This window comes from Scomber scombrus, chromosome 21 (genome assembly GCF_963691925.1).
Source record: "Scomber scombrus chromosome 21, fScoSco1.1, whole genome shotgun sequence".
NCBI classification, from domain to species: Eukaryota; Metazoa; Chordata; class Actinopteri; order Scombriformes; family Scombridae; genus Scomber; species Scomber scombrus.
Window position 1 is genome coordinate 3761584 of NC_084990.1, and position 26715 is coordinate 3788298.

Here is a 26715-nt window from a genome sequence, read left to right on the forward strand (position 1 = left end):
CAAAAATATACCTACCAACACCTACCAGCATCTTGCAATATCTCAAATGCAAAATCTTCAATTTGCCATTTTAGGGGACTTACTAGCTGCAACATTTTTTTGCTACGCACACTTATGGTGCTTATCAATTCGCTAGTAAGCAATTTAGCTAAGAAATAGTTCTAGCATGTAGTTCCCTCTAAAGCCATTTTTGAATTTTTGTTTTTGTACATGTAAAACAAATGAGATATGATAATAACAAAGCTTTAGAGGTGTTAGTGGGTGTATTTTGGACAGAGTTAGGCAATGTTTCCTTGTAATTTCAGTCCACCTGCTCTAGCTTCACAGTTAGCATATAAACACATGAAACAGGATGAGAAGACTAATATCAATCAGTCTATGCATTGCATTCAGGTGTTGTTAGCCTAGCTTAGCGTAACAACTGAAGACATGGCAAAAGAACTAGCCTGGCTCTGTTCAATGTTAAAAAATACCAACACCTACCAGCAACCTACAGTATCTCAAATGTAAAATCTTCAATTTAGAATGTAAGGGGAATTACTTGCTGTAACAATTTTTTCTATGCACACCAGCCAGGGCTCTCAAGTTTCATGAAAAGTTCGGAGTGAGAATACATCTGTTTGGGCTGGAGCAACTCAAAATTCTGTGCCTTTTAGCCACAGAATTGCGGTCCCTCGACCCCATCCATTTCTCCCAATTATTTTTGCTACTTAAAAACCAGTTCAATTTTACATACTGTTTATAACTGACCAGCACAAATAGAAATGAAAATAATGGGTTTATCCAATAAAAGACTAATTCAGCAAAATAAAATAAATATCTATCTATTTATCTAAAAACAAAAACAAATGGATTAATAAGAAAAGGCCATTATTGTTATTATAAATGGTGTTGGGTTGGGTATGTGGTGCTCTACACAGACTTGCGTATGAGAACATGCTCGTAGCAGGAAAAAAAAAACGTAGTTTCAGAATTTACCTGGCAACAAGAAATACTATGTTCTGATTGGCTGGTAGGTCGCTAACTCGGGACAGCTACAAACTCAGCAGAGAAATGTGCCTGCGCCTTGCCCGTTCCTATATTATATATTAATTTCTGTGCAGTGGGATCTATCACTTCTCACCGTGAGAAATGTCAGGTGTGGCTTGTGAGCATGTGAACTGCTTGAAATGTGCGTGTCTCACGGTCAATGCGTGAGACTTAAGAGCTCTGGTGCCAGCATATAATTTCCTCTGAAGCCATTTGTATATTTTTGTTTTTGTACAGGTAAAACAGAGAAGATATACCATACTAATTAAGAGGCTTTACAGGTGTTGGTGGGCGTATTTTGTATAGAATTAGACTACATTTCCACGCAATTTAAGTCATGCCAAGGTAAGCTAACCACCTGCTGGCTCTAGCTTCACAGTTAGCATACAAACACGTGAGAGGGACATCCATCATCTCCCTCTTGGAAACAAAGAAAATAATATATAATAATTAGGAAGCTTTAAAGGTGTTGGTGGGTGCATTTTGGACAGTTAGGCTACTTTCCTGTTAATTTCAGTCTTTACGCTAAGCTAAGCTAAACACCTGCTAGCCCTAGCTTCACCGTCAGCGTATAAAAAGACATGAAAGCGGTATCTCCCTCTTGGAATCAAAGCAAATAAGTGTATTTCCTAAAATGGTGAGCTATCCCTTGAAGGAAATATATCATTTATGCTTCTCTGAAAGGTTATTTTCGTTTATCACTGATATCAATTTTTTTTTTTTTTTTTAACTACATTCCGATTTAGTGCTACATCATTGCTGATGTAAAAACAAGGATGTTACAAACACACCATTTTGCCAAAGTGGGGGAATATTGTAATAGCTTCACCCACATTGTAATCCACTGCTGCAACCTTTGTATATGTAACATGCAATCTACCCACAGATCCAGACAAAGGCCAGACACTGTGTCATTGATTCAATTCAAATCCAAAGTAAATGGATAAAAGGCCCGTTTGTGATTTAGTCAGAGTGGTTCATTCTTGAAAAAAATGTTCTCAAAAAGCTGTTGTTGAACTCAAGAAAAGCTCAGGGACACAGCTGGAGAAAATGCTAATGTGCTCTGAGTGCCTGGCGGACAAGACTGCAAGACAGCTCTATCTGTGAACAGACAGATGTGTTCATTATCAAAAATGTTTTCATCTCCTGAAATGTGGTTCTAAAGGAGGATTGCTGCATATGTCCAACACAATATGAGCTACTTGACAATGGTCTGATGTTGGCTTTCCAATTTTTGTCCCGGATTTATGAAACATTTCTGTACATACTGTAATTGTGAGTGAGTGAACAGACTTTTGAAAGTGTTTTTTGACATGTTGGAAAAATAACTATATTTTGCTTTTATGGCCTATTTACGGACTTGATTTTGAAACTCAGTTGCATGTATGCTGGATTGCATGTACCAAATATGTGTGCAGTGCCACCAGAACACTATTTATATTATAAACATGAACAAACAAATAGCATTTCTCATCAAATTTTAACTCAATGCTCAGGGTTAAATTTTGGTTTGAAAATACAATTGCAGTACAGAAGTCCACATTGAAACATTAAAGCTGCATTAGTTGATGTTTTTTTTTGGCCACTTGGGGGCAGCAGAGGACAACATTGACACATTTGATACATTAAAAATGATTGATTAGTGCAGCTTTAAAGAACTAATGATGTCAGAACAACAGCTCCGTGTTCAGGTTCTGCTATCGCACAAGCAAGTTTATGAATAGTATGCAAAATTTCATATTGACTGATTATTGTATGTTCGCTTCACTCAGTTTGGAGAGCTCAGGTCTGATGCAGGTTATAATCCAAAATGATTCAGACTGTGGCCATTACACCTTGTATACATACAGTGACAGTTATTTGTTGTCAGACCGCGTTGCCAAAACTTGTCTATGATGTGTTGTACAGTCTAGACCTGCTCTATGTGAAAAGTGCCCTGAGATTACTTCTGTTGTGATTTGGCGCTATAAAATTGACTTGACTTGTTGTATGCTGCATAAAAATAAATTATTTTTAAACTGTGCACACTATATGAACAGTAGTTTGATATGCAATGTACTACACTGTTTCTGTGTGTGTGTGTGTGTGTGTGTGTGTGTGTGTGTGTGTGTGTGTGTGTGTGTGTGTGTGTGTGTGTGTGTGTGTGTGTGTGTGTGTGTGTGTGTGTGTGTGTGTGTGTGTGAGTGTGTGTGTGTGAGAAAGAGAAATCAAATGACTACAACCAGCTGACTATTGTACAGTTAAATTAAATGGACAGGTAGTTTGCACAGGCTGTACTCTGGCTGTACTGGAGCCATAAACCATTTGTCAACGTATCATAAACTGAAGGTACGTGGCTGTAAAACATCAATAAACCAGAACAAGACTTCTGGTATGCAGTTTTGCAGCCTTCAAAATAAAAGCGCAAGCATTGCAGCTTTTAGAAAAGTGGATTCAAATGAATTCATCTTCACTTCTGACGTGTTTTCATTGCTTACATTCATCTTGTAAATAGTGATACTATAATGTCAATACATTCACACTGTCCTCATATTTGAATGAAGGCCTGCACATTGTGATGCTGAGCTGTGAACATCATGAGTTTAACAATCTCCAGCATTATATACCCCCACCTCATTTCCTGCCTGCACTCAGACAGGAAATGAGAAATTCACTGCCAAGTAGAATTTTAAAAAAGGCTCAAATTTCCTCCCACGCTGTGACGTGACCCTCTGACCAAATTAAACATTTACTGTACCGGTTTGATCATCACTATATAGTTCATCACCAAGCTCCTGATTCCAGCAGGAAGAAGAGCGTGGAGACACGTTCAAGAGACTGAACAGAAGTTACACCTCTGGCCCTAACTGTATATGTACCACTGAACTAATTAATGTTACACTCCAGTGATTGACATCCAACACAGTATTTCATGTTAGAATACAAAATGTACCTTGTCAGGATCATAGGTAGGATTTTAGAAATATTGAAAACAGCTGGTACTGTATGATCCACAGTTTGTCTACATGATGATCTAGAAGCTGATTTTTACAATGTTCTCTAATCCAACAGGAAGGAATTCTGATGGGACATTTTTTTGAATTCATTAAGTTATGTATTTCTTAACTTTTTTCTTGTCCTAAGAATGGACAAATTTAACAACACTGAGTCCAAATAAAAGTGGAACCCACCTTTTAAACCCATTACGTGTCAATAAGTTTAAATTGCAAAATGAAACTTTTTTTTTTTTATTAACAAAAGGATAATATACAAGCATTCAGGTAAACACCCAGCATTTAAATAATATAAATACATATTAACATAAAATTAAAATATTAAAAGGCAGTAACATAAAAATACCAAAACAGGAGTTACACATACACAACATAATGTTACTTTTTTGTTGATTAATAAACAGAATGATTTTAGTAGAGATTTCAGCAGTACGAGATAAAGTGAGATCTTGGAGGTGAAACAATTGTTTGTTAAGAAAAAAAACTTCTAGAATAATGAAATCGATAAGATATTCAAGAGCGCCACCATCTGGATTATCATAGAAACAAATCATGTAAGATTAAAATAACAGACAGTAGCTTCAAAAAAGTGACACTGCCAAAACTTTACACTTTATATCTGTTAGTTCAATTCCATCCAACAGCAGTAAAGGCTGTGTGTGATATTATCATCACCATCATTTAAGTGGCTTTAAATTGAATTCATCCCTTTGAAATCGCAACAGTTAAATAGTTACATTCACTGACAGGAACTTTAAACTATGCACAGACATAAACCGTTCACATGAACATTCACGCAGCAACATGAACTAATGTATAAATGCGTAGTAGTGACACAACCTGGCCAATATGATGTTTTATTTTGAAAGCCTGACAATACGCGTTAATCCTGCTGTGCTGTGCTGTGTGTGAGCTTGACGCGGTACCTCCAGTGAGGGACGGGACGGTGAACGAGCGGAGGTGAAAAATAAGATTGCAACACCACAGTGGACAGAGGAGGGAGGTTCAGTGAACCGAGGAGGTAGGACTTGAAAACTCAACATTAGCAGTAGAAAGTTGAGTGCGACTCAGTTGAGCGGAAGTGGAAGCAAGAGCGAAAAACTTGAGTGCGCAACAGGTGTCAGCTTTTTGTTGACTACGTGTTAGAAAGATTTAACGCGGTTTGGATAGCGGGGTTAAACGTTGTCGTCGGTTAAGAAAAAGAATAACAACATGTCAAACCTCCGACCCAGACTGTGTCTGCTGGAGAAAGGATCCAGCGGCTACGGCTTCCACCTGCACGGAGAGAAGGGGAAAACCGGGCAGTTTATCAGGCTGGTGGAGCCCGATACTCCCGCCTCCGCCGCCGGGCTGCTCGCTGGCGACCGCCTGGTGTTCGTGAACGGGGAGAGAGTGGAGGGAGAGAGCCACCAGCAAGTGGTCGTCAGGATACGAGCTACCGTCGGGGCTTTGGAGCTTATCGTGGTGGACGCCGAAACGTCCGAGCTGCTGAAGAAACACAACCTCCAGTGCCAGAAAGAGTTCGCCACGGAGGGGATTCCTGTGCCCGGCGGGGACAGCGACTCAGACCGAGTAGAAGGACAGAGCAACGGCACTCCGGTCCAGCGGGAGAACGGGGATGCTACTTCAGAGAGGTCGGCGAGGTCGAGTGTGAGCTCCACCACCAAGGTACAGTCAAGCACTGCAACAGTCTATCCAAGTTACTGTCAACTTATAGACCCTTTTTAAGCACCCCTAAATTTGATCTCAGCACCCCTAAAAATAAATAAATAATTATTTTATACAGCTTTCATTTTTTGTGAGCCTGTCTGTTAGAGATGGGACAAACAATTTGCTACAGGTTCAAATGGTTTCATTTTAAAAGCTTTAATGTACTTTGTTTAGTTGTGTCATTAATATATAATCTTTCCCTCAGGGTTCATTAACTATGTCAGGGTCCTCTCTGTAGAAATCTATGATTGTTTATTCTGAACCAGTATTATTATACACTTTAGTAGACCACTCTACTATGTATTAATATTTATTGTTGCAATTTACGTTATGCAGTAAAATGAGTAATTTAGTAGGGGGTTTGAACACTTGCATGTCATTGTTCGTCAACTTCTCATTAGGAGCTGAGCCCCCCTAAAGGTCTGATCCTAGAATCCCCCCTGACTTATATTATTACATTATCCTTTCTTGGTGCATCTTATGTTTTCTGTAAATCACTTTAAATTGCCTTGTTGAATTGTGCTATACAAATAAGTTAGCCTTGCCTATATTATACATACATAACCTCTCACACTTTTTAAATATAGCCTACTGTTGCTCCATGAATCTATTTTTCTCAGTGCTTTTAGTGTTAGATAAAACCCTTCTCAACTAGACCTGGAGAAGTGTCAGGTCAAAAGACCAATTGTTAACCTCCCCATATTAGGTGTGGCTGCACAATAAACAATATCGTGATTATGATATAGTCATAGAGAGAGTTATGATATAATCAGTTGAGAGATGTGGTGAATGAGAAAGAAGATTGAAAATAGTCTGTTTACCTGATAAAACAGTACAAATACATGTCATTGAATATCATCATGGTGTATGAGTCACGATATTTAGATTAATCAGCCAAAATGTTTCCAATCTGATCTGAGGCCTTGACCTGACCGTATTTAAATAGCCACTTTCAGCTTCCACTGAAAGGCTATAAGCTGTAAAACAGAGAGGTCACACAGCACAGTGTAATGTACCAGGCCTTGACTCATTCCTGTTCAACAGAGTCTTTGTCATTTCAATACCTGTCAACCTCTGCGCTTCCCGTCTTGAATTCCCCGTCAGGTTTGGCTTGTCGGACCAGAGTCTCGCTAAGATGCATGTCACCGAGGCGGAACATTTGTTTTTACGCCATTACTGTTATCAGACAGGATTTAAAGGGATATGAATTGACATCATGGGATAGTGTTTTCATTGAAAACACTAGGACTGTCTAGACTTCATTGTTGGATGAAGGTGCGTCACAAGTTCAGATTTTTTTGAGTGGTGTTTTGCTGATACTCACAAAAGAGTTAAAGATTTGATCCCTATCTGGGATTCTTTAAGACCTTCCACCACCTTTTATCAGTGTTCCTTTCCTCGGTTCATCATAATCCTCCTTCTTTGAAAACCCCGGCTTTTGTTGTTGGTTATGAAACGATTTGATTTGAACGTTTATTCTTTGAAAGATTTTGTTGGTATGTAACTGTTTTAGCCCGTGCAAAGTCTGGGGCCCTGATTTAAATGTTGTGTAACAGCAATGCAAAACAGCCTCATTGTGGAGCTCTCAGAATTAATGGCTTTATAAAAGAGAGTGGGTTTCTCGATTATTTTTAGACTTTAGCCCCCTCCAAAGGTAAGAGTCAAGGGTCGGTTACAAAAGCAGCTGTGGCTCCGAAGGTAGAGTGCGTCGTCCACTGATCGGAAGATCGGTGGTTTGATCTCTGGCTCTTCCGTTCTGCATGTCAAAGTGCTCCTGGGCAAGATACAAGAACCCCCTAATTGCTCCCAATGGCTGTGCCAGTAGTTTATGATGTGTGAATGTGCATTAGATTAGATCCTGATGACCAGGTTGGTACATTGCATGGTATGGCAAGGTGGTTGGACGTCTAGAAAGGTGCTATATAAATGCAGACCATTTACTATGTGAAAGAACCGATTGTGATTGTGAGTCTTTCATGGACTGGTATCACGAGTCCTCATACTTAAATATCTATATGTTAGCATCAGGCCTGGAACTAATTATCATTACGATTAATAGTTTTTTTACATGAATTGATTGATCGGTAAAGGTTGGCTTGTACAACTTGAACATATTTCGGTCTTTTCTATTTCAAAACCTTCTTGACACAACTAGTCAGCACGTTTGTTGTGTTGTTGATCTCCCGAAGTGTGTGCATGGTTGCTCTGAGACCTCACCCATAACACCACGGAAGCGTGTACGTCATCATTCCAGCCTAAAAATAGAATCGTAACAGTATTGAGACTGAAATTTTACAGCTGAATCTAATGGAATCGGTGCAGTCGTGAGGCAAAGCAAACCTATGCAAATATTTTGCATCAAGTTCAACTTTGGTGAACTTTGTCACATGACTTTGCAGCGTCAGCCAAAAGCAAGCTGACTGGATAATGCTGACCTCTGAGGAAACGGAGAGAGCTGGGTAGTCCAAAACAGAGAAAGCTATCATAGCCAATCAGTTCTTCTAGTACACCATCACATCCACTTTTAAATAACCCTGCTGTGCTGGAGTATGGAGGAAAGTGTGCAGATACTTGTATGTCAGGAATCAGATTCAGTGGTACGAATACTAAATGGTATTTCAATAAACACACCTAATGTAACAATTAGGTGATTCATTGATTGACAGAAAATGAATCACCTTCTATTTGAGAATCAATTCATCGTTAAATTCTCAGATCTGAATATTTTCTGGTTAATTTAGTCTTCTATGAAAGTAAAAAAACTGTCTTCAATGATTAGTCCATCATCAAAACAGTTGATTAGGAGAGTCCTGGTACCCTGATGCTTTAGACACATGTCATATTGTCCCCAGTTGGAGTTATAGAAAAGTTTAATTTATTAATTAGTGGACTAAGTGTTACTTGCACCTTTTAATCTCATTTGTGGGTATGTAGCTCATGGTCTGCATACCTGGATAACAGTGTTATACATGTGATGGTTAGGTCTCTCTCCATGTAGGTGGCTATTGCCCTTTCACTAATACTCTGACCTCCAGTAAGTGAAAAGCCCATTGCTGGCTAGCTGGGATGCTCCGAACCTCCTTCTACATTCCTCCCTGATGGGAGACTTGGCAGAGCCTGTCCGATGGTGTGATTCCAACCTCACACTTGAGTAGGTTGGCCCATGATGACGTGAAACCAGCATGATCATGGTTACACTTCAAACAATGCTTCCTTTCACGTGATTCTTTATTTTTTTTGTTGGTGAGTCCTGGCATTGTGGTCCAGGACAAAATGACCAAAGTGTGAGAGTATATTAAATGGACACTGAACTTTTTTTTCACATAAAATGAACATCAGTCCCCATGGTGATTGGAGTCTCAACAAAGACTTGGATATCAAATTCAGCAGATATTACTTTCCACTGAGAGATAAAAGTGTGAACTGAGTAAGCGTGTAATCATATTATGGTAACATCCTGGCCTCCAGCGACACAGTCCTCCACCACACCGAGAGCCATCCGTTGGTCACCATAGAGATTCCCAGCAGCAGAAAGAGGCTTTGTCCACTGTGTTTGCATGGGGAGAAAGGGCTTCTGAGCCAGGGAGGAAAGGAGAGAGGACTCTCACGCCTCAACAAGGAGGCAACCCTGACCCTGAAATACCTACACCCTCGCTTAACGCACACTGTCAATAGAGCTGGAGTGATGTGAGATGTGGGTGTGGGTGACAGGATTAAACAGCAATTTGTCCCGTACTTGTAGATGTGAAAATGTCAAGCAAACGATCAAATAATAGGGATCCTAAAATGAATGGGTTTTGAAGTGTTGAGTCAAGGTTTATTTTAAATGAGGTTTCTGCCCAAAACTGACAATTTGGTGCCGTTTCACTCCTGGAAAGTGACTCCACTCCCATGTTTTTGTCATTCCTGGTCCGTTTTTAGTGTGAAAAACATGAGTCAGATTTTGGAAGCGCATCGGAGAGAACAAAAGTTATATTTGGAGCCTGCTGCCATATAAGCCAGTGGTGAATTTAGCTGTGATCTAATCTGCCTTGAGGTCTTTAAGGAGACTGCAGATGGCTTGGTGCACACATGCATATATACTGTGTGTACATATGCAAATTCTCATCACATACTGCACAGTAGAATGGGTTTCATGTTATTACTGGAGTTGCACCTATTTAAATGAACATTCTCAACTGACTGAATGGACTAAATTGTCGTTATTATCATGGATGTGCTGAAAGGTGCTTGGAGGATGTGACTGGATACTGCAGGCAGAGAGGCTGACAACTGATTGGTCAAAATTAACATGCTTTTTTTAAATGAATGACATGCTCATGTTTAAGAATGGGTTTTTAGCAGCCACTTTCTTAAAAAGTAATGTTTTGGGACCAAATATTGATGGCATTGCCTGTGGTGGCTACTTTCCATTAGATGAATCTTTACATGGGCCGCCATCCAAAACAAACTCCATAAAAGTACTGCTGGCGTCATCTGACTGAGATCCTCTGCCTCACTGTTTTCTTAGTGACGTAGTCTAAATAAACAGGCCCAAAGATACATCATAGCCTGTCAGCAGGCCAGGCTTCACAGCACCTTCTCTCCCAGTTTAACCACATTAACAGTAATTTAAAAACAATACGTAGCAACGCATTCATTTCATAACCCAGAGTTTTCCAGCTGAGGACAATAAAGGACACTCTTCAAGCATTGACAGGAGACATTGCCCTGTCAGTCCAGTGATCAGTTTGTTCCCTTTAGTTCAAGACTGCACTGTGAAGTTAAGCTGTCCAATAAAAGCCTGCTGATCCATCAAGTTTTTAATCATGGTCGCTGGCATTGGATTATAACTGCATCTAGTGCAAGTAATTAGGAAAGTGTCTTTGAAGTCTTTCCCCCCTCTGTCACTGTGAATGCACTGATAGCATGTTACATATAGTGCTTTGTCCTCAAACTATGGGATCAGCCTGCTTTCACTCCAATCAGTCAGCAGTTGCTAAATCGGGCATTCAGCTTGACTGAACAGACAAAGATGTTTAAATGTATGGAGACCAGGGAGTGATGTGTGTGATAATACTATAGATTCTGAAATGTGGACAGCTGCTATTCTCCTTGCCTTATATTTTTAATGGCTTCAAAATGTACATTTTGTAATTCTGGTGTCTGGGTCGCAGTGACAGGAAGCTAAGCAACGTAGCCTAGCTGTTCTTCTCTCCAGCCACATCCACCTTCTCCTCTGTGTGGGCTATGTTGCAATGCTCCCTGGGCTGATGGGGTATGCAAACCTTCAGGAATGTTCTGGGTCTGCTCTACTCTTGGGGGAGCTGTTCAGGAGACACCCTTATCAAATGTCTGAACCTCCAAAGGGACCAGCTCTACAACAAGCTCCTTTCAAAATTTAGAGCCCCTCCTCGTTTGTAAGGATGAACCCATCCAGCCTGAGACGGTACAACTAGCTAAGCTATTGATATGCTAAACCATCTTTCCGGTCAACCTAGGTGGGGTTTCCCTTGTTGCAGTCCACATAGCTTATAACATGACACCATCTATTCTCACATGGTTTCATCTATAAAAAAAGTTCTTTCTTAGGTTTCACACACACACACACACACACACACACACACACAAACACACACACACACACACACACACACACACACACACACACACACACCACACACACACACACACTTCCCCTAACCTAAACATGACCCTAACCTATAGTAAGGGGATTTGCTTTTGGTCCCCATAACGCGAGTGTGTAAAAAGAGTTATATCCCTACAACATAAGGAAAACATGAACCACACACACACAAACGCATACAAATACAAATACACAAAACAACTCTGTTGCCAGACGGGTGTAGCTGTTGGGGAGGAACCTGTGTTGAAACCACTTCCTGTCCTCGTAGCTTGTTGCCATAGCGCTGAAGCTAGAGTGTTTGTTTTGTGTAAGCCGGATACTGATAACTATCCTGCTACATGTAGTGACAGATCTATGGAGTTGTTGTCTGTTATGTAACCTCGTATCATCCTCGGACAATAAACACAAATCTAAACGTTACCATGCCCATCAAACAAGCACAACACATCAACATACAACTGACTGATTTACTCAGTGGAAGAATCATTTATGATGCAACATGCAGATAAAGATTGTACATGTGATATTTCCATGCAGTGCACTATGTATACAAGTTAGTATCCTACAAGGAGGAGGTTCTAGAGGTTAGGAGAAGATCATTACGCAGAATGATGCTTTGTTTGACCTTTTTATGACAGAAAATGAGTTACAGAGTGGGGCCTGCTTCCTCAAGCGTGGGTTACACAATGGTCACAATTCACAATACACAGTTTCAATGCGGAAAGTCATTATATTTCCAAAACAAGTGCTCAGTCATTCAAAAAATATTGTAGTTAAGTGAGCAGTGCTGCCAAACTGTGTTATAATTTGTGTGAGAAAATCATCTCAACCCTTTAGAAGCCTTCTCTGAGCTTTAAAACAGCATCTCAAGGTCTTCATCTGGGAATGGAGCTGGTTCGGTCGTTATCACGTGACCTTAGGGTGGAATGTTGGTCACATAATAAAAAGTGTTCATATATGGGGTCTTTGGTGTGCACATCAAGTTTCATTGATGAGTTGGGTTGAAAGCTACAAAAAAAACATGCAAGTGGAATTGAGTCCTGACTCAACACCAGCACATCAGGGGCAAAACCCTATTTTGAGAAATATACAAATATTTTTCTACAAAACTTTTTTTTTAATAGTTAAAAAAAAAGGTTTAATTAGGAGTTATCTGACCAATGCCAGCCTTTGGTACTTGACAGATACTTGTTCAGTACCAAAAAAAAGTATTGAGGTTTGATGTCCACAACCAGTTTTTATTCATTCAGTGAGGAACTGTTTAAGTCAGTTGCACAACTGTGATGTCGTACCACAGACTGTAGCAATCTCTGGACTCCTCTTGAGTTGATTATTTCAGGAGGTTCACGTAAGTAACGCTGTAACGTTCAAGTGTGTCTCAACACATGTGAAGTGTATAGTATAGATAGTTCATTTTTTTTTCATCTAACAACTCTTAAACAATAAATAAGTACATAAAATAATAAATAATTACTCCGTGTGTGATTTGTAGCCTTTGTCTCTCTGACAACGTCGTAAAGGTATCACACACACATTTAGTGTTTCACAGTTCAAGGTCCTCCCCAACAAACCAGCCCTCATTATGAGATACAGGGAATCTGATGTTTAACTACAAAGCTATAAAACCATTAACCTTTGATATTCTGCAAGCTTAGGGAATGTATACAATGGCTGTCTGCTGCTTTTTGTACCATCACACTGAAACTAGGCTAATCCTGAATCCACAATGTTGCTGTTTGTGGCTGATTGCTAACCAGATGATGTTCTCTGTACTGGTGCGAAGTGTCATCCACTGAGCCTGCAGCCAGATCTTGGCAGTAGAAATAGGATTATCTGGGAATCAACAGGCTGCAGGTGCTACTCTATAGTTGCCTCCTAACCTCACTTGTTACACTAATATCTTTATCCGTAGCTACATATTAGCCTTGTACAGCTAGCAGCGTGAGCAGAAAATGTCGGTTTCAGATAATGTTTAAAATGAGGAGAAATGGCTTTAGCTTCAGTAATGTGACGTAACTCGGGGTAAAAGAGAATGCAGTGGCAGGGTTAACTGTGAGACGATTTAGATCAAATCCTACAGATGTGATTGGATTGCTCAAAAGTGGGCGTGGCTTTGCAAATCCAGTACAATACGCAGCTGTAGAGATACAGAGGCCTCCACACACACATCCCTTACCTGTGTTATTTGAGGTTGAATGTAAGCGTGAATGAGGAAACGGTGGAAATTAGACTTGTTACATTTTTGGCAACTGAAATCCAAAAACACACACCTCCTGCTAACATTCCTCTGTTAGCTACGCATGAGCTAACAGTTCAGTGTGGTTTTATATGATGGGAGGGGTGAGCTAATCTCCCCATACCGGTTTTTATTTGATAAATTGGATGTGATTTTGATAACCGGTTACATATTTAGTTTATAAAAAGACATAAATTAATAATTGACAAAGGGATACAGGATTGGAACTTGAAAAATGTGATTTGCATGATGGTGGAGAAATTTGGTGTATTCAATATTTTTCTCATTGAATACACAATAACAATGTGTTGGTAAGAGTCTTGACCTCTCCCTAATAGGCTCAGTAATTTCCTAAAACAGCTGGGCACTGTCATTTTAAAAAAAATTACTCAAACAGGTTGAAAAAGTCAATTTGTTAGGGACTATTTGTTGTGGTGGATGAATCCACATTTGCTGCTCTAGTGAGTATTTCTGGTAGATGGACGGTGTTTGTGAGATTAAGTCAAAACAGTTTGTGTGTCAATGGTAGTTTGGATACACACAATACTTAGTAGGTGGTATTTTTATGGGATTTAATAATAAATAAGACAGATACAGACTTCACTACAGCCTGTGAGTGACAAGACACTTCATACCAAGAGGCATACTTACCGTCATTACACAAAGATCTGGTAGGTGCAACACATTTCTGAGCTGCTAAATTTACCCTGCAGGCATCATTAGAGTCTATTATCGTCAACCAGTCACAACTCACATGTAGCATACATATAGTGTTGTAGGAGGTGTGGAAACACCGTCGCTGATGTTTCAGGAAGATGTTGCTCACACACCGTCATATCAGCACCAGCGCGTTAGAAGAGGCACTCTGCTGGACTTTACCCAGTGTAGTGTCATTATCATACATTACATGCTGCCACTGCACTGTTTCGCTGCTCGGAGCTCTGCTGATACTGTGGTTTTCCTGTGCACCTTATGACATAAACAGGGGGAAAAAACCCTGAAAATCAGACGGCAGTATTCAAGTGTTGTGTAATGCAGTAGAAACACATACAAGACAAAAGTTGTCGAAGCCACTTTTCAAAACCCGATTCTTTCTGTTTCTTGCTTCCCTTGCAGAGTTTGAGGAGAGGTTGAGAAATGTGTTTACCCACTTCTCTGTTTCAGCAAACAGCACTGCGGCCTTTTCACATATTGGGCCAAATAGAAAGGAAACAGAATGGAGACAGCCAGAGAGACACCTGCTGGCCTGTTTATTAAAGGAGTCTGTATTAGTCATATAGCCTAGAGATTAGTCGGGACTTGTTCCAGGTCTTCCAGTCAGTAAACACACTCATCATTGTGGAGTGGTGCTTTATTGAAGATGTGTATATATATATATACATACACACTTTCCAGACAGAAGTGGTCACTTCAGAGGTTTGTTTTCGAGCAGTTTTGGATCAGACCAAAAGAAAAGCCCTGGCCCAGGCCCTGGGCCTTCAGGCAGGCAGACTCCACCCTTTGGAGAGAGCGTGATCTCACTACCAATACATGTTTGTTAAAAGCCAGAGATATGACCTTTCTTGGTGATATTGGTCAGTTGAAAAGAAAGAAATCAACAAACATTGTGCAGCAGTGTAACATCAACAAAGATTATTAGCTACTATTAGCCATAAAAGTTAATAGATAATCACTGTTCCCAGATAATTAAGCCAACCCATTCTGGTGATCTCTTAATTTTTCATCTAGTGCCACTGTCAAGTCAAAAAATATATTCCTCCAATACATTGGTTAGCATGCTAACACGCTAAACTAAGATGGTTAACATGGTAAATGTTACACCTGCTATACATCAGCGTGTGTTCAGCTTCATTTAGCATCATTATCGTATTCCTCATTATTAAAGTACATTTTGTAACTTTTTTAATTCATTTTTTTTTTACATATTGTTGTTACATAGGGGTGGCTGTGATTCAGGAGGTAGAGCGGTCGTCCACCAATTGGAAGATTGACAGTTCGATTCCCGTCTCCTGTAGTGCACATGTCGATGTGTCCTTGGGCAAAATACCCCAAATTGCTCTCGCTGCTGTGCCAACGGTGTATGAATGTGTGTGAGTGGTTAGTTTGGCACCTTGTAAGGAAGCCCCTGCCATCAGTGTATGAATGTGTGTGAATGGGTGACTGAGAAATGTAGTGTAAAAGCACTTTGAGTGGTCATAACGACTAGAAAAGCTCTATAAGTACAGTCCATTTACCATTTACATTGTTTGGCTGACATAACCCACCTAAAAAACCCTCAACTTTCACACTGCTACGGAAAATAATATCTGTACTATTTCATCATAATGTGTGCTTTCATGGTTAAAGTCTAACATGCCCAGTAAATGCCACAGATAACATGGATGATTGTAACATGATTAGCTGCAGTCTTGCATTGTAAGGTGGACCTATCATATCTCTGAGACATTTAAAGTCCAATAAATCCTCTAGCCCATGGGGTTATGTGTTGAGTAACTTTTTATACACACCACATGGGAGATCATTAGAACATAAAGCATTCCACTAGTTTCCACTGGTGTACTTTGCTCCTCACCTGTTATATCATCCTCATCATCTTCATTAACAACCTCTTGGTTATGTGAGTTTTGTCATAAACGTGAAATTCCATCCAAAGGTCCGTCCGGACTATCACCTCACCTCCAAGTCCTCCCCAGATCACTCTGACGCATGCAAGGATGTTTCAGCAATCATCAACCCACCCAGGCTTTCATATAAACCAGCAGATCAATGCGTAATCCACTCGGCTGAAGTGTGTGAAGCGAAAGAGAGGGCGCGTCCCTCTTGAGTTACTGCTGAGGTTTGCAGCGGTTGATCTTAAACGATCACTCGGCTGGGAATCATTGACAGATCGCTGCTGATAGCTGAGGATGGAGAGATAGCTGTGTTGTTCAGGTGGTGGAAGGTCATCGTGGTGGTGGTGGTGGTGGTGTGGGGGGGACTTGTTAATCAGAGCCCCAGGTGTTGACTGTTTTACTCTGTCATGCATATGTTGGCAATAAAGGGGTGTGCAGGCTGCGTTTTCTTATTTTGTATGTGTTGTACGGAGGACAAAAACAGCAAAAAACATGGTGTCGCGAGTTTAAACATGTTAGGTTAGCTCAGTTCTTGGTAGTAAAATAAACGACAGGATTGTGAAAGAGACTGATTATCTTGATTGTGTGTGTTTAAAGGACAGTTGCAATGCTGTAAAGGGAACATTGTAAAACTGAAGTATTGTGCTTCGGTCTGATACTCACTGTTTGGGGGAAAAAAAGCTACTAAAATGTCTGGTAGCACATTATGCATCGCTATTTATTATTTATTTAACCAGCATGACTGCAGGTGTTTTCCTTCTTTGTCAAACAAACTGAGTTACTGAGTTAACCACGTTTATGTTTTTTTAATAGCCACCCATCCCATAATAATTAATAACAATGTTAAATGGAAAAGTTAGACAGTTAAAGAGACACGGGCCTCTGCAGCTGAGCAAATGGAAAAGCTACTAATGTATTCAGCTATATACCAGTCTATCTGATTATGTGTGAATATGCGTCTAAGGTCCACATAGATAATGTCATAGTAAGACTTGCCTTCCTGTTTATGACTTAATGAAAGTGTTGAGCATTGTCATTTGTTCAGATAAGCAAAATACATGAAGTACATTAGCAGGGAACTTCCATGACCTACAGTAGGACTGTAGAGTATAAACACGTGTGTCACTGAGAACACATGTGACTTTTCCAGCAGCTGGATTTCTGTAAAAAGGTACATATGTGATGCAGTCAGTTAATGTTGTATCAATAAGAAACACTGCTTCAACTACTAAAACAAGGCACAATAAGAGAAGTTGGTGGGTTTGTACGGAAGCCCAAGTCTGCCAAGAAAAAAAAAGATGTCAAGAATGATTAAAAACAAAAAAATTCTTGTAGTAAGTCAAAATGAATGATACCTTGTAGACACATCTTAAAGCCTAACATTTTGGAGTTAAAATATGGAGGTGTTGTGATGCTGCCTACGTGCCTGATGAATGTCAGACAGGCTGAAACGTTATGATTTAATAAATATTCCAGCAGGAAGCGAGATTGTGTGTGGGAGATCTTCTAATTGTTTTCATGCTGCAACTTCCTCTGATGCACTCTTCACATATTAACGTGTGCAGACATTCAAAAAACAAAAAAAAACTGTAATGACATAGACTGTAAGTTGCATTAAGTAATTTATCTCATAATTTTGACCTAATATCTCATAAAATAGATGTTGTACATTTACCTAAGTCTCAAAAGTTATCACTAAATGTAGTAAGTTAATTTAGCAAGACTTATTCAAGTAATATCTTGACATCTTTTAATATCACACTTGGGTTTTAGAACGTAAGGCACATCACCTGTTTTAACCGCTAATAAGCTCGTAGCAGAGTCACCGGGTCAAAATGGCAGAATTTTGGATGGAGGAAAGAGACGATCATTTCATCAGTTTATTTGAGGAACAGCTGTAGCTTTCAAATTTGCACATTTGCAAATGACAGTGCAAATTCTTGACAGTTGTGGGGGTTTTTTTTGCCGTTTCATCAACAGCAGAACTGCAACTGTAGCAAGTCACTTCACTGTCCTTATTCATATTTTAAGATGCTACAAAGCAACCAGCTACAAAAAAGCCTAAGAAGCTGACACCTTGAACGAAAGTTTAGAAAGTTGTTGCTATGGAAGTGAGTAGTTGCGTTGGTGTAAACTGGCAGGTTTCAGACCGGTGCATTGCAAGTAGCTGTAAGTTTCAACTCATTGAAATCGTTATGAATCTTTGGTCTAAATGAACTTTAAAGAGCATCTTTCTTCACTGAGTGGGATTATTTAAGAAAAAACTTTTACTGCTTTTTATTTACTATTCGTTTACAAAGCGTTGTATTTGTATTCCATCATTGTAAATTAAAACATGTACAATATTGACTTCCTAATATTTAGTGACCATTAGTATTTGTATATTTGCCTTTCCTAATTTTTTCCTTTTTTTTTTTCCTTTTACTGTCCGCTTTGGACTTCCATACATATTTCAGAATTGCATTTTCCCATTAAATTCAGCAGTTTAAATGCATTTCAATTAATATTTCTGTCCTCTTTCTCTGTGTGTGTGTGTGTTTGTGTGTTAGCAGGAGGAACTAGGCGGGCTGCGGCCTCGTCTCTGCCTCATGAAGAAGGGGACCGGAGGCTACGGCTTCAACCTGCACAGCGAGAAGTCCAAACCGGGTCAGTTCATCCGAGCTGTGGACGAAGACTCTCCGGCACATAGAGCAGGCCTCAAACCACAGGACAAGATAGTCCAGGTACAACACACACTCTCACCCAGCAGCATTAGACTTTTGCTCAGTTGTGTGTGTGTGTGTGTGTGTGTGTGTGTGTGTGTGTGTGTGTGTGTGTTGTATTTTGTTTATATGTCTATCAGCTGTAATCCTATTACATCAGTAGGCAAACGGCAAACTAAAATCCCAGGACGTATTAGGCTATGAAGAGTGTGTGTGTGTGTGTGTGTGTTTGTATGTGTGTGTGTGTGTGTGTGTATAGGTGAGTTCATCTAAATTCCCCTCTGTATTATGTGTGTGTGGTGTGCAGGTTGTTTTTTAGTGTATGTTTGAAACAGAAATCTCACTCTGTGTGTGTGTGTGTGTGTGTGGAGCTGTATTGAACCTAGCCAAGTCAAAGTTAATCCACTTAATGTGTCTGTGGGCTAAATCACAAAGTGCTCCAACATTGTGAAGGGCCTCTCACATGCAGGAGAGAAGAAGAAGAGAAGTAAAAGAGAAGAAGAAGAGGAATGATGTAAATGAAGTAACAGCACATACAGTAATCACACAGAGAAAGAAGCTTTGACCAGACTGGATTTTAGAAAGAGGAATGTCTGGAATCTGTTGAATCCTCAGGTCAGGGAGTTTTTCATAAAAGGGTCGTTGGAGAGGATTCCATGTTTCGTACCACCTGTCCAGCGTTCACAGCTATTACGTGGGAGCTGCTGAGACGGAGATTCCGGACCGTATTCCCACCTTGGATCTTCCTCCCACAGGAATTCCTCAGCGTCTTATCTTCCCCTGGATGCTTGATTAGTTCCAGCTCTGGGAGTATATAACACGCCCTGTAATAACAGCGTTACCAAACATCTTTCCACCACTGGTACCATCACTTTTCTGTCGTCACACAGGCATCACGTTTCAGTCCATTCATTACTTTTAATATCAGGCAGTCTGGCTTTTTTTTTTTTTTTTTTTTTTTTAACATAAACAGCTGCAGTGGAGGATCAGGTGATTATGTGGAATGGAATTATTAGTTTTTTGGAGAACGTAGCTTTAGTCTGATGTAATCAAACATCCATAAATCTGCTTAGAAATGATAGGAAAAAAAGACGCTTCTTATGAGTGAAGAACTTGCCTGAGAATTATCATATTTTTAAGTTTTCTTCAGTATCAAAGTGATCCAGTGATAGTCATCAGTGTATCCGTGGTTACACTGCAAACAGGAACTGATCATAATAAATTTGGCAAACGTTTAATACTTTTAATATTTCATTGAAAACAAACACAGGTTATAAAACAGGGCTGAACTTGTGGCCTGCAGCTGATTCACTGGCAACATTTTACTTCCTCTTTACATTCCATGAGTAAGACAAGGAAGAAATTATCCATTAATATGACCCTTTTGTTCTCCAATATTTAAATGACATCACTAATCCTCCGTATATTTTAATCCAGGATCAATGACTCTCTTCTCTGTACAGTCATACAGATGTTTGTTTAAAATCTGTCAATGCTCACAGTATCACAATGAAATCGTTGCTGTTAGAATAGCTCAGTGGTTTATTTAGATCACGTAATTACAGCTGTGAGGATTGTTCCATGAGAAGGGGAGGACTCAAACAGTCAGGTGTGTTGCTTCACAGCAGTAAACTAACGCTGATGGCTGATAACACCACAGTGGTAATGAAATCTCTCATATGTGCTGATCCACACTGCTGTGCTGGGTGTGTGTGTGTGTGTGTGTGTGTGTGTGTGTGTGTGTGTGTGTGTGTGTGTGTGTGTGTGTGTGTGTGTGTGTGTGTGTGTGTGTGTGTGTGTGTGTGTGTGTGTGTGTGTGTGTGTGTGTGTGTAATGAGTGCTCCTCCTTTAGTGTTACATGAGAAAAATGAAAGGTCAGTGTGGAGTAGCTACAACTGAACATGTGTTAATATCAGAACCCGACTGATACAGGATTTTTGGGGCCAATATTAATATAAGGGGGTAAAAAAATATCAATATATTGTTTACATACAGAATATATTAAGACACATTTTTTTTCCAATTGTCCTTCAAATGTGATTATCATGCATGTGACTAAATGTAATGGAGCCATGATGTTTTACAGTTGGTTGTATAAAATGACATCAGTGCTCAGAAACTATGAATTTAATAAGAAGAAGTAAATATAAATACGTTCAAGTTCAAGAACTTCATTGGCATTGTATAGCACAACCAAAAACCCCAGGGGTGCATTTAAAATCCAATACAAATAAATACATACATACAGAATAGAGCTAAACAGAACTATCATACAACATAGTTGACAGTATTAGCAGTGATGCCAGGCTCAGTGTTCAGTGTTCAAGTCAACATAGAACAACAAACATATGTACATAAAATATTAACCTGGATTAAGAATATAGATCAAATATACATAAAATACTGCACATATGACTTAAAAAGTCCAAATATATCAGTGAACATGTACTGATATATCTGTCAGGTCCTTGTTAATATCTAATATGATACATTTAACTAAACTAAAGGTAGATAAGGTCACAAAATGAAATACTGATAACAGATAAATATCATAAATTATTTTACTTATATTTAGAAAATAGAATAGAAGAATGTGAAGTATGTAAGATACATGGTTATTGTTCCCTGTGATATTATAGTAATATTATAGAGGACTGTAAATGCTGCTGCTGGACTGCACACATTCAGCATCAGTAACACAGTCTAGGTTCACTTTCTGAGTCAGATACTCACTGTGTAAATATGCAGGCTGATGGATGGAACTCAGTGGAGAAGTGAACTTCAAAAGCTTTGTAATATACAGTGTATGAATTAATCCTCCTCTCCTCTCCTCCTCTCCTCTCCTCTCCTCTCCTCTCCTCTCCTCTCCTCTCCTCTCCTCTCCCTCCCCCTCTCCTCTCCTGTCCTCAGGTGAACGGTTCATCAGTGCTCAGTCTGCAGCACTCAGAGGTGGTGGCAGCCATTAAGTCTGGTGGAACTGAGACCACACTGCTGGTTGTTGATGCTGAAACTGAAGAATTCTTCAAGAGATGTGGCGTCGAACCCTCCGAGGAGCACGTCACCGGTAACACACACACACACACACACACACACAATAACACAGTAACTCTATAGAAAATCTGTGTAATAAATGTAGCTGACTGTCCTGTTTCTCCTGTGCAGGGCCTCTTCCTGAACCTGAATCACGCAGAGCATCAGTGGAGAAGGAGGTGAGGACCACTACACACACACACACACACACACACACACACACACACAGATAGCGGCAGGGGAAAAGCCCTGCTGATCCTCTCTGGACATTCCTGGTAGCAGATTAGGACTTGTGGACAGTGTTGTGTGGAGCCTGCAGACTGTCTTCATGTGTCAGGACTGAACTGATACTGGTGGACAAAAAACTCCTCATGAGGATTTTTTTTTAAATATCTAAAGTAGTATTTGAATATAGTAAATGTATGCAAATCATATGTAGTAGTATTCTTTCTATCTAACCATTTACTATTAATATGTTAAAAAGCTTCCTGGAAAGAACTGTGTTACATTTATTACACAGAGACACAACTCGTTTGGAAGTTAGGTTTTCATTTTCAGGGACTACTTTCAGAAACCCTGAAGTCATTTATCAGAAATATATTTTTGTTTACATTTATTACTGAAGTCAAATGTTACTCCAGATGTTTCCTGTGTGTGTGACAAAAAGACACAAAATCCTGATGTCACTCCCACGCACCAAACACACAACTGCATCATCATAAACATCCATTTATACTGTCTGCTCATTACAAGTTCATTCATACCTTCCAGCCAATCAGAATACAGTATATGAAGTGGCTGTGTTATAATATTCAGTTACAGAGCAGCTCCAGCCCACAGCAGGATGATGGCAATACATTTTTAAAGGGGTATTCCAACAATTTAGCATTGTACTAGAAGCTGATAGTTTCAAGTATGGACCAGACTTCAAAGTACTGGAGACTACATTTCCCATAATGCAACTGGATAGTGTTTTTTTTATGCTAAACCCTGCTTGTTGATGTCTTTTATACTCTACATTCTCAGTTTGTTAAGCAAGCTGTTAAACAACCCCACAATAAAAATAAAAATAATTATAACGCTGATGATGTCACAGTGATGTAATCGGAGTTATAATCTCAGACTTGACATTATATAACTTTATTTGGTAATCTTTTTTTTTTATAAGTTTGTTTTTAATTATCTGAGTGCTCCTCATGATGTGTAAAATCAGTGGATTGTCCCTTTAATCAGCAGTCAGTGTGACGTACTGCAGACACAGCAGAGCCAGGTTATCAAAAGTAAACACACACACACATACACACACACACACATCCTACTCCTCCTCTGCCCACTCTCTCTCTCTCTCTCTCTCTCTCTCTCTCTCTCTCTCTCTCTCTCTCTCTCTCTCTCTCTCTCTCTCTCTCTCTCTCTCTCTCTCTCTCTCTCTCTCTCTCTCTCTCTCTCTCTCTCTCTCTCTCTCTCTCTCTCACTCACACACACACACACAAAGACAACATGGGAAAACTGGATTGGCCCCTCTGGTGACATTGTGGCTGACCCCTTCACCATGGCAACAAGAGTGTACTAGTGTGTGTGCGTCTCTCTCTCTCCTGGAGGATCATGGGATTGAAGTGGCTTTACCTCTCAAGGCGAGTTAGGGATTATGTTAATGAGATGACTAACGAGCTCTGTTCACATACTCACACATGCAGGCAGAACAATCACTTATTCACCAGCAAATTACATAACACATGACCGACCTCTGACCTCAGATGTGTGTGTGTGTGTGTGTGTGTGTGTGTGTGTGTGTGTGTACTCACATTCTGTCTTATGAGTTGACCATATAAGCATTTAAGCCCCTGATTAAACTTCTTCCTGAAAGAGTTGCTAAAAAGTGAAAGAGAGTCCGTAAAGGAGGTAAAGAGAAGTGTGTGTGTGTGTGTGTTGTATGTGTGTGTGTGTGTGTGTGTGTGTGTGTGTTATTAGTCTCTAGCTACAGCAGGTCACGTGACCACACTGCTCCTGTTATGCAGCATATTGTAGCGTTGGTCCCAAAGCCACTTCCAGTCCCTGCAGGTTATTTTTAGAGCAGCAGCTGCTTATGAATTGGAGGCCAGTTTCATTCATACATGAAGCGAAGTGAGTCGTTGTGAAAAGGATCAGCTGAGAACACACAGCACAACTAACAGGCAACAAGCAGGATGTGTGATATTTAAAATCTATTTTATTTTTCCAGTGTTTACTCACTGAGCTGCTGCTTTAATAAGTCACTGATGAGAAAATGATTAAAAGCAGGTGTGTGTCATTACTGGAGGGAGGTGACTACTGCCCCCTGCTGGACAACCCAGTGTAATACACCTCACAACATGGTAAAGGATCAGTTCACTCAAATTACAAAATCCATCGAAACAACAACGACAAAAAAACTACTTTCTACCAAAGAAGTAGTCCCTGTGAGATACTGTGCATGTTTTTCTGTGAACTGAACCTTTAGTCAGTATGAACAGTGTGTGTGTCTCATGTTGGATAGGTGGAGGCAGCAGAGATGAAGCCCAAAGTGTCTGTGAGCTCGTCAGCTTCCAGTGCCTCCTCCACCTCCTCCCTGCCTGCAGCCACCAGCAGCTCCACACCTCCTCAGGTACTGACTGATGTCACATGATCACTTCATGCAAACTGTTTACATTTTACTAAATGTTTTTAGCTCAGAGTCAAACTGAATACAGAACAGTTAGAGGCTCCAAACTCAACATTACACCTTAGATAAAGATTAAAAGATTCTCATCCAATAAAAAGGCAGATACAGATCATGTGGGTCAAACCTGCTGGTGCAGCCTGACAGCTGCACCTGTTCAGTCTAAATCAAGATAGTGATGAGCTAAAAGACTTAAACATTTAGTTGATTGTAGCACAAGTATTCCAACTATCCCAGATTTCATCTAATATACTGTGCTTAACAACAGTTCTACTTCCTGTCATCCACTTTTAATGCCACTGTACAGAAAAACATAAGCACATTTTGAGAATAAAACACACAAAAGACCAAATTTCAAGAAACTAATATACATTCTCTAATATAAGTTTTTTCTCAAAAATGTTCCTCCCAAATACACAATTATATTCAAATATGTCAATTGATTAAAGGAATATTACCACTTTTTTCTAAAAATATTATAACTCTTCTCTTGAATTATATTATATTATATTTTTTAACTGTTACTCTATACTCAAAACATGTAGTTTTTTTATTCCCCTGCAACAATATGGCCCTAATACTCTGCAGCAGTTTGATAGCCAGCTGTGATTTCAGTGAAGGGAGCGTCTTTAAAGGACTCTGAACTCTCAAAATACTCAGTATCCAGTAGATATTTGATAGGGAATGAATCAAATACTGATCTGTAAGGCACATGGAGGAACTGTGGATTATAGAACTGAATTAAAACCTGAAAACAATCACAAGATTTAGCAGATGAATACAGTTTGGTATGCTGTACTCTGTCCATGTATTCAGTAAATCAAATATAATATTATTAATATAAACATGGATGCACTTTATCAAGTTATTGAGATGTATGGGAGCCAGAATAATAAACAAACTATATGTGAATGTGTGTCCAGGTTGAGAAAGCCCCGGAGCCGGCCCCAGCCCCGGCCCCGGCCCCAGCCCCAGCCCCAGCCCCAGCCCCAGCCCCAGCCCAGGGGACGGACGGCCTGGGTCTGAGCATGTCATTGGCTCAGGCCAAAGAGAAAGCCCGCCAGAAACGAGCCGCCAAGAAAGCCCCCACCATGGACTGGAGCAAGAGGAACGAACTGTTCAGCAACTTATAATCATCATCATCGTCGTCCATCTATCATCATCATCATCAACAACCCCACCTGCCTCCTCCAGACTCGACTGCACTGCCCTCTCCAGGTGTCTTCTGTTTGGATCGGGCTCTGATGTCACACGTCATGAAAGACACTGTTGAACTCATTTAGAACATTTAAAACTCCTTCGTTTAAACAGTGTTATATAATGATTTTATTTGTTCTTAATTTAGGGTTTTGCCACTTTTTGTCAACGCCACACAGGAATGAATGTTAATATATGAAGAGGAGTGTTTTAAAAGAGAAGAATAATAGGAATGTACAGTTTCTCATATGAAAAAAGGAGCATGTAAGGAGTAACACAGCGGGCACACAGGGAAAAATCAATTACTGGCAGATTTTGGGAAAACTTTTGAATTCACTGCAATCAGAAAGTAGAATGAAATGTTTCTTATAGTATGTGAATGACGTTTGTGTGCTCAATCATTCCTCTGAGCCCTCACTGCCTACACATCATGACAATCTGTTTTGAGTTCAGCCCACAGCTGGGACCATCAGTATGTTAGTCTTCAATGTTTGTCCACTCATCTGTCTTCAGAAATGATTCAAAGGAAATTACAGATGACTTTTTTTCCCTCTATGTTGCTGTTTATTAGCTTTGTACATACATGAATAAATGATTTAAGGAGAAATTTTATCCTGACTGACCAGGTCTGATGGTGAAGCTCCTCGGTTTTGTCACTTCTGTTAAAATTGTTGGAATTTTAAAGCTGTGCCGGTTCTGTTGAAGCAAACACACTTTTCCTTATGTGAAGATGTGCAGGTGTTAGCTCTGAACTGTAGAATGTAATGAAAAGCATTGATAAATGTAACATTGAGATCAAATGGAATTGTGTCTATTTTGTGAAGCATCCACTTCAGTGTTCATTCATGACATTAGAAACAGTTAAACCTGTTATCACTGGCTTCTTTTAAAACTACACACTTGGAC

At 39.8% G+C, this 26715-nt stretch overlaps 1 protein-coding gene across 3 annotated transcripts; it reads left to right on the plus strand.

Annotated features, from left to right (window-relative positions):
• The first annotated feature begins 5023 nt into the window (after positions 1 to 5023).
• Positions 5024 to 25884, plus strand: nherf1a (NHERF family PDZ scaffold protein 1a). Of its 3 annotated transcripts, none has more exons than XM_062442181.1 (6): positions 5024 to 5690; positions 18756 to 18929; positions 21819 to 21972; positions 22071 to 22117; positions 24451 to 24570; positions 25554 to 25884. In XM_062442181.1, exons 1-6 carry the CDS (start codon positions 5235 to 5237, stop codon positions 25743 to 25745), a joined length of 1143 nt encoding a protein of 380 aa, XP_062298165.1. In that variant the 5' UTR covers positions 5024 to 5234; the 3' UTR covers positions 25746 to 25884. The 3 variants fall into 3 exon arrangements, with proteins under 3 accessions (XP_062298165.1, XP_062298163.1, XP_062298164.1); XM_062442179.1 differs by having other exon boundaries at positions 24451 to 24558; positions 25536 to 25884; XM_062442180.1 differs by having other exon boundaries at positions 18759 to 18929; positions 24451 to 24558; positions 25536 to 25884.
• The last annotated feature ends 831 nt before the right edge of the window (positions 25885 to 26715 follow it).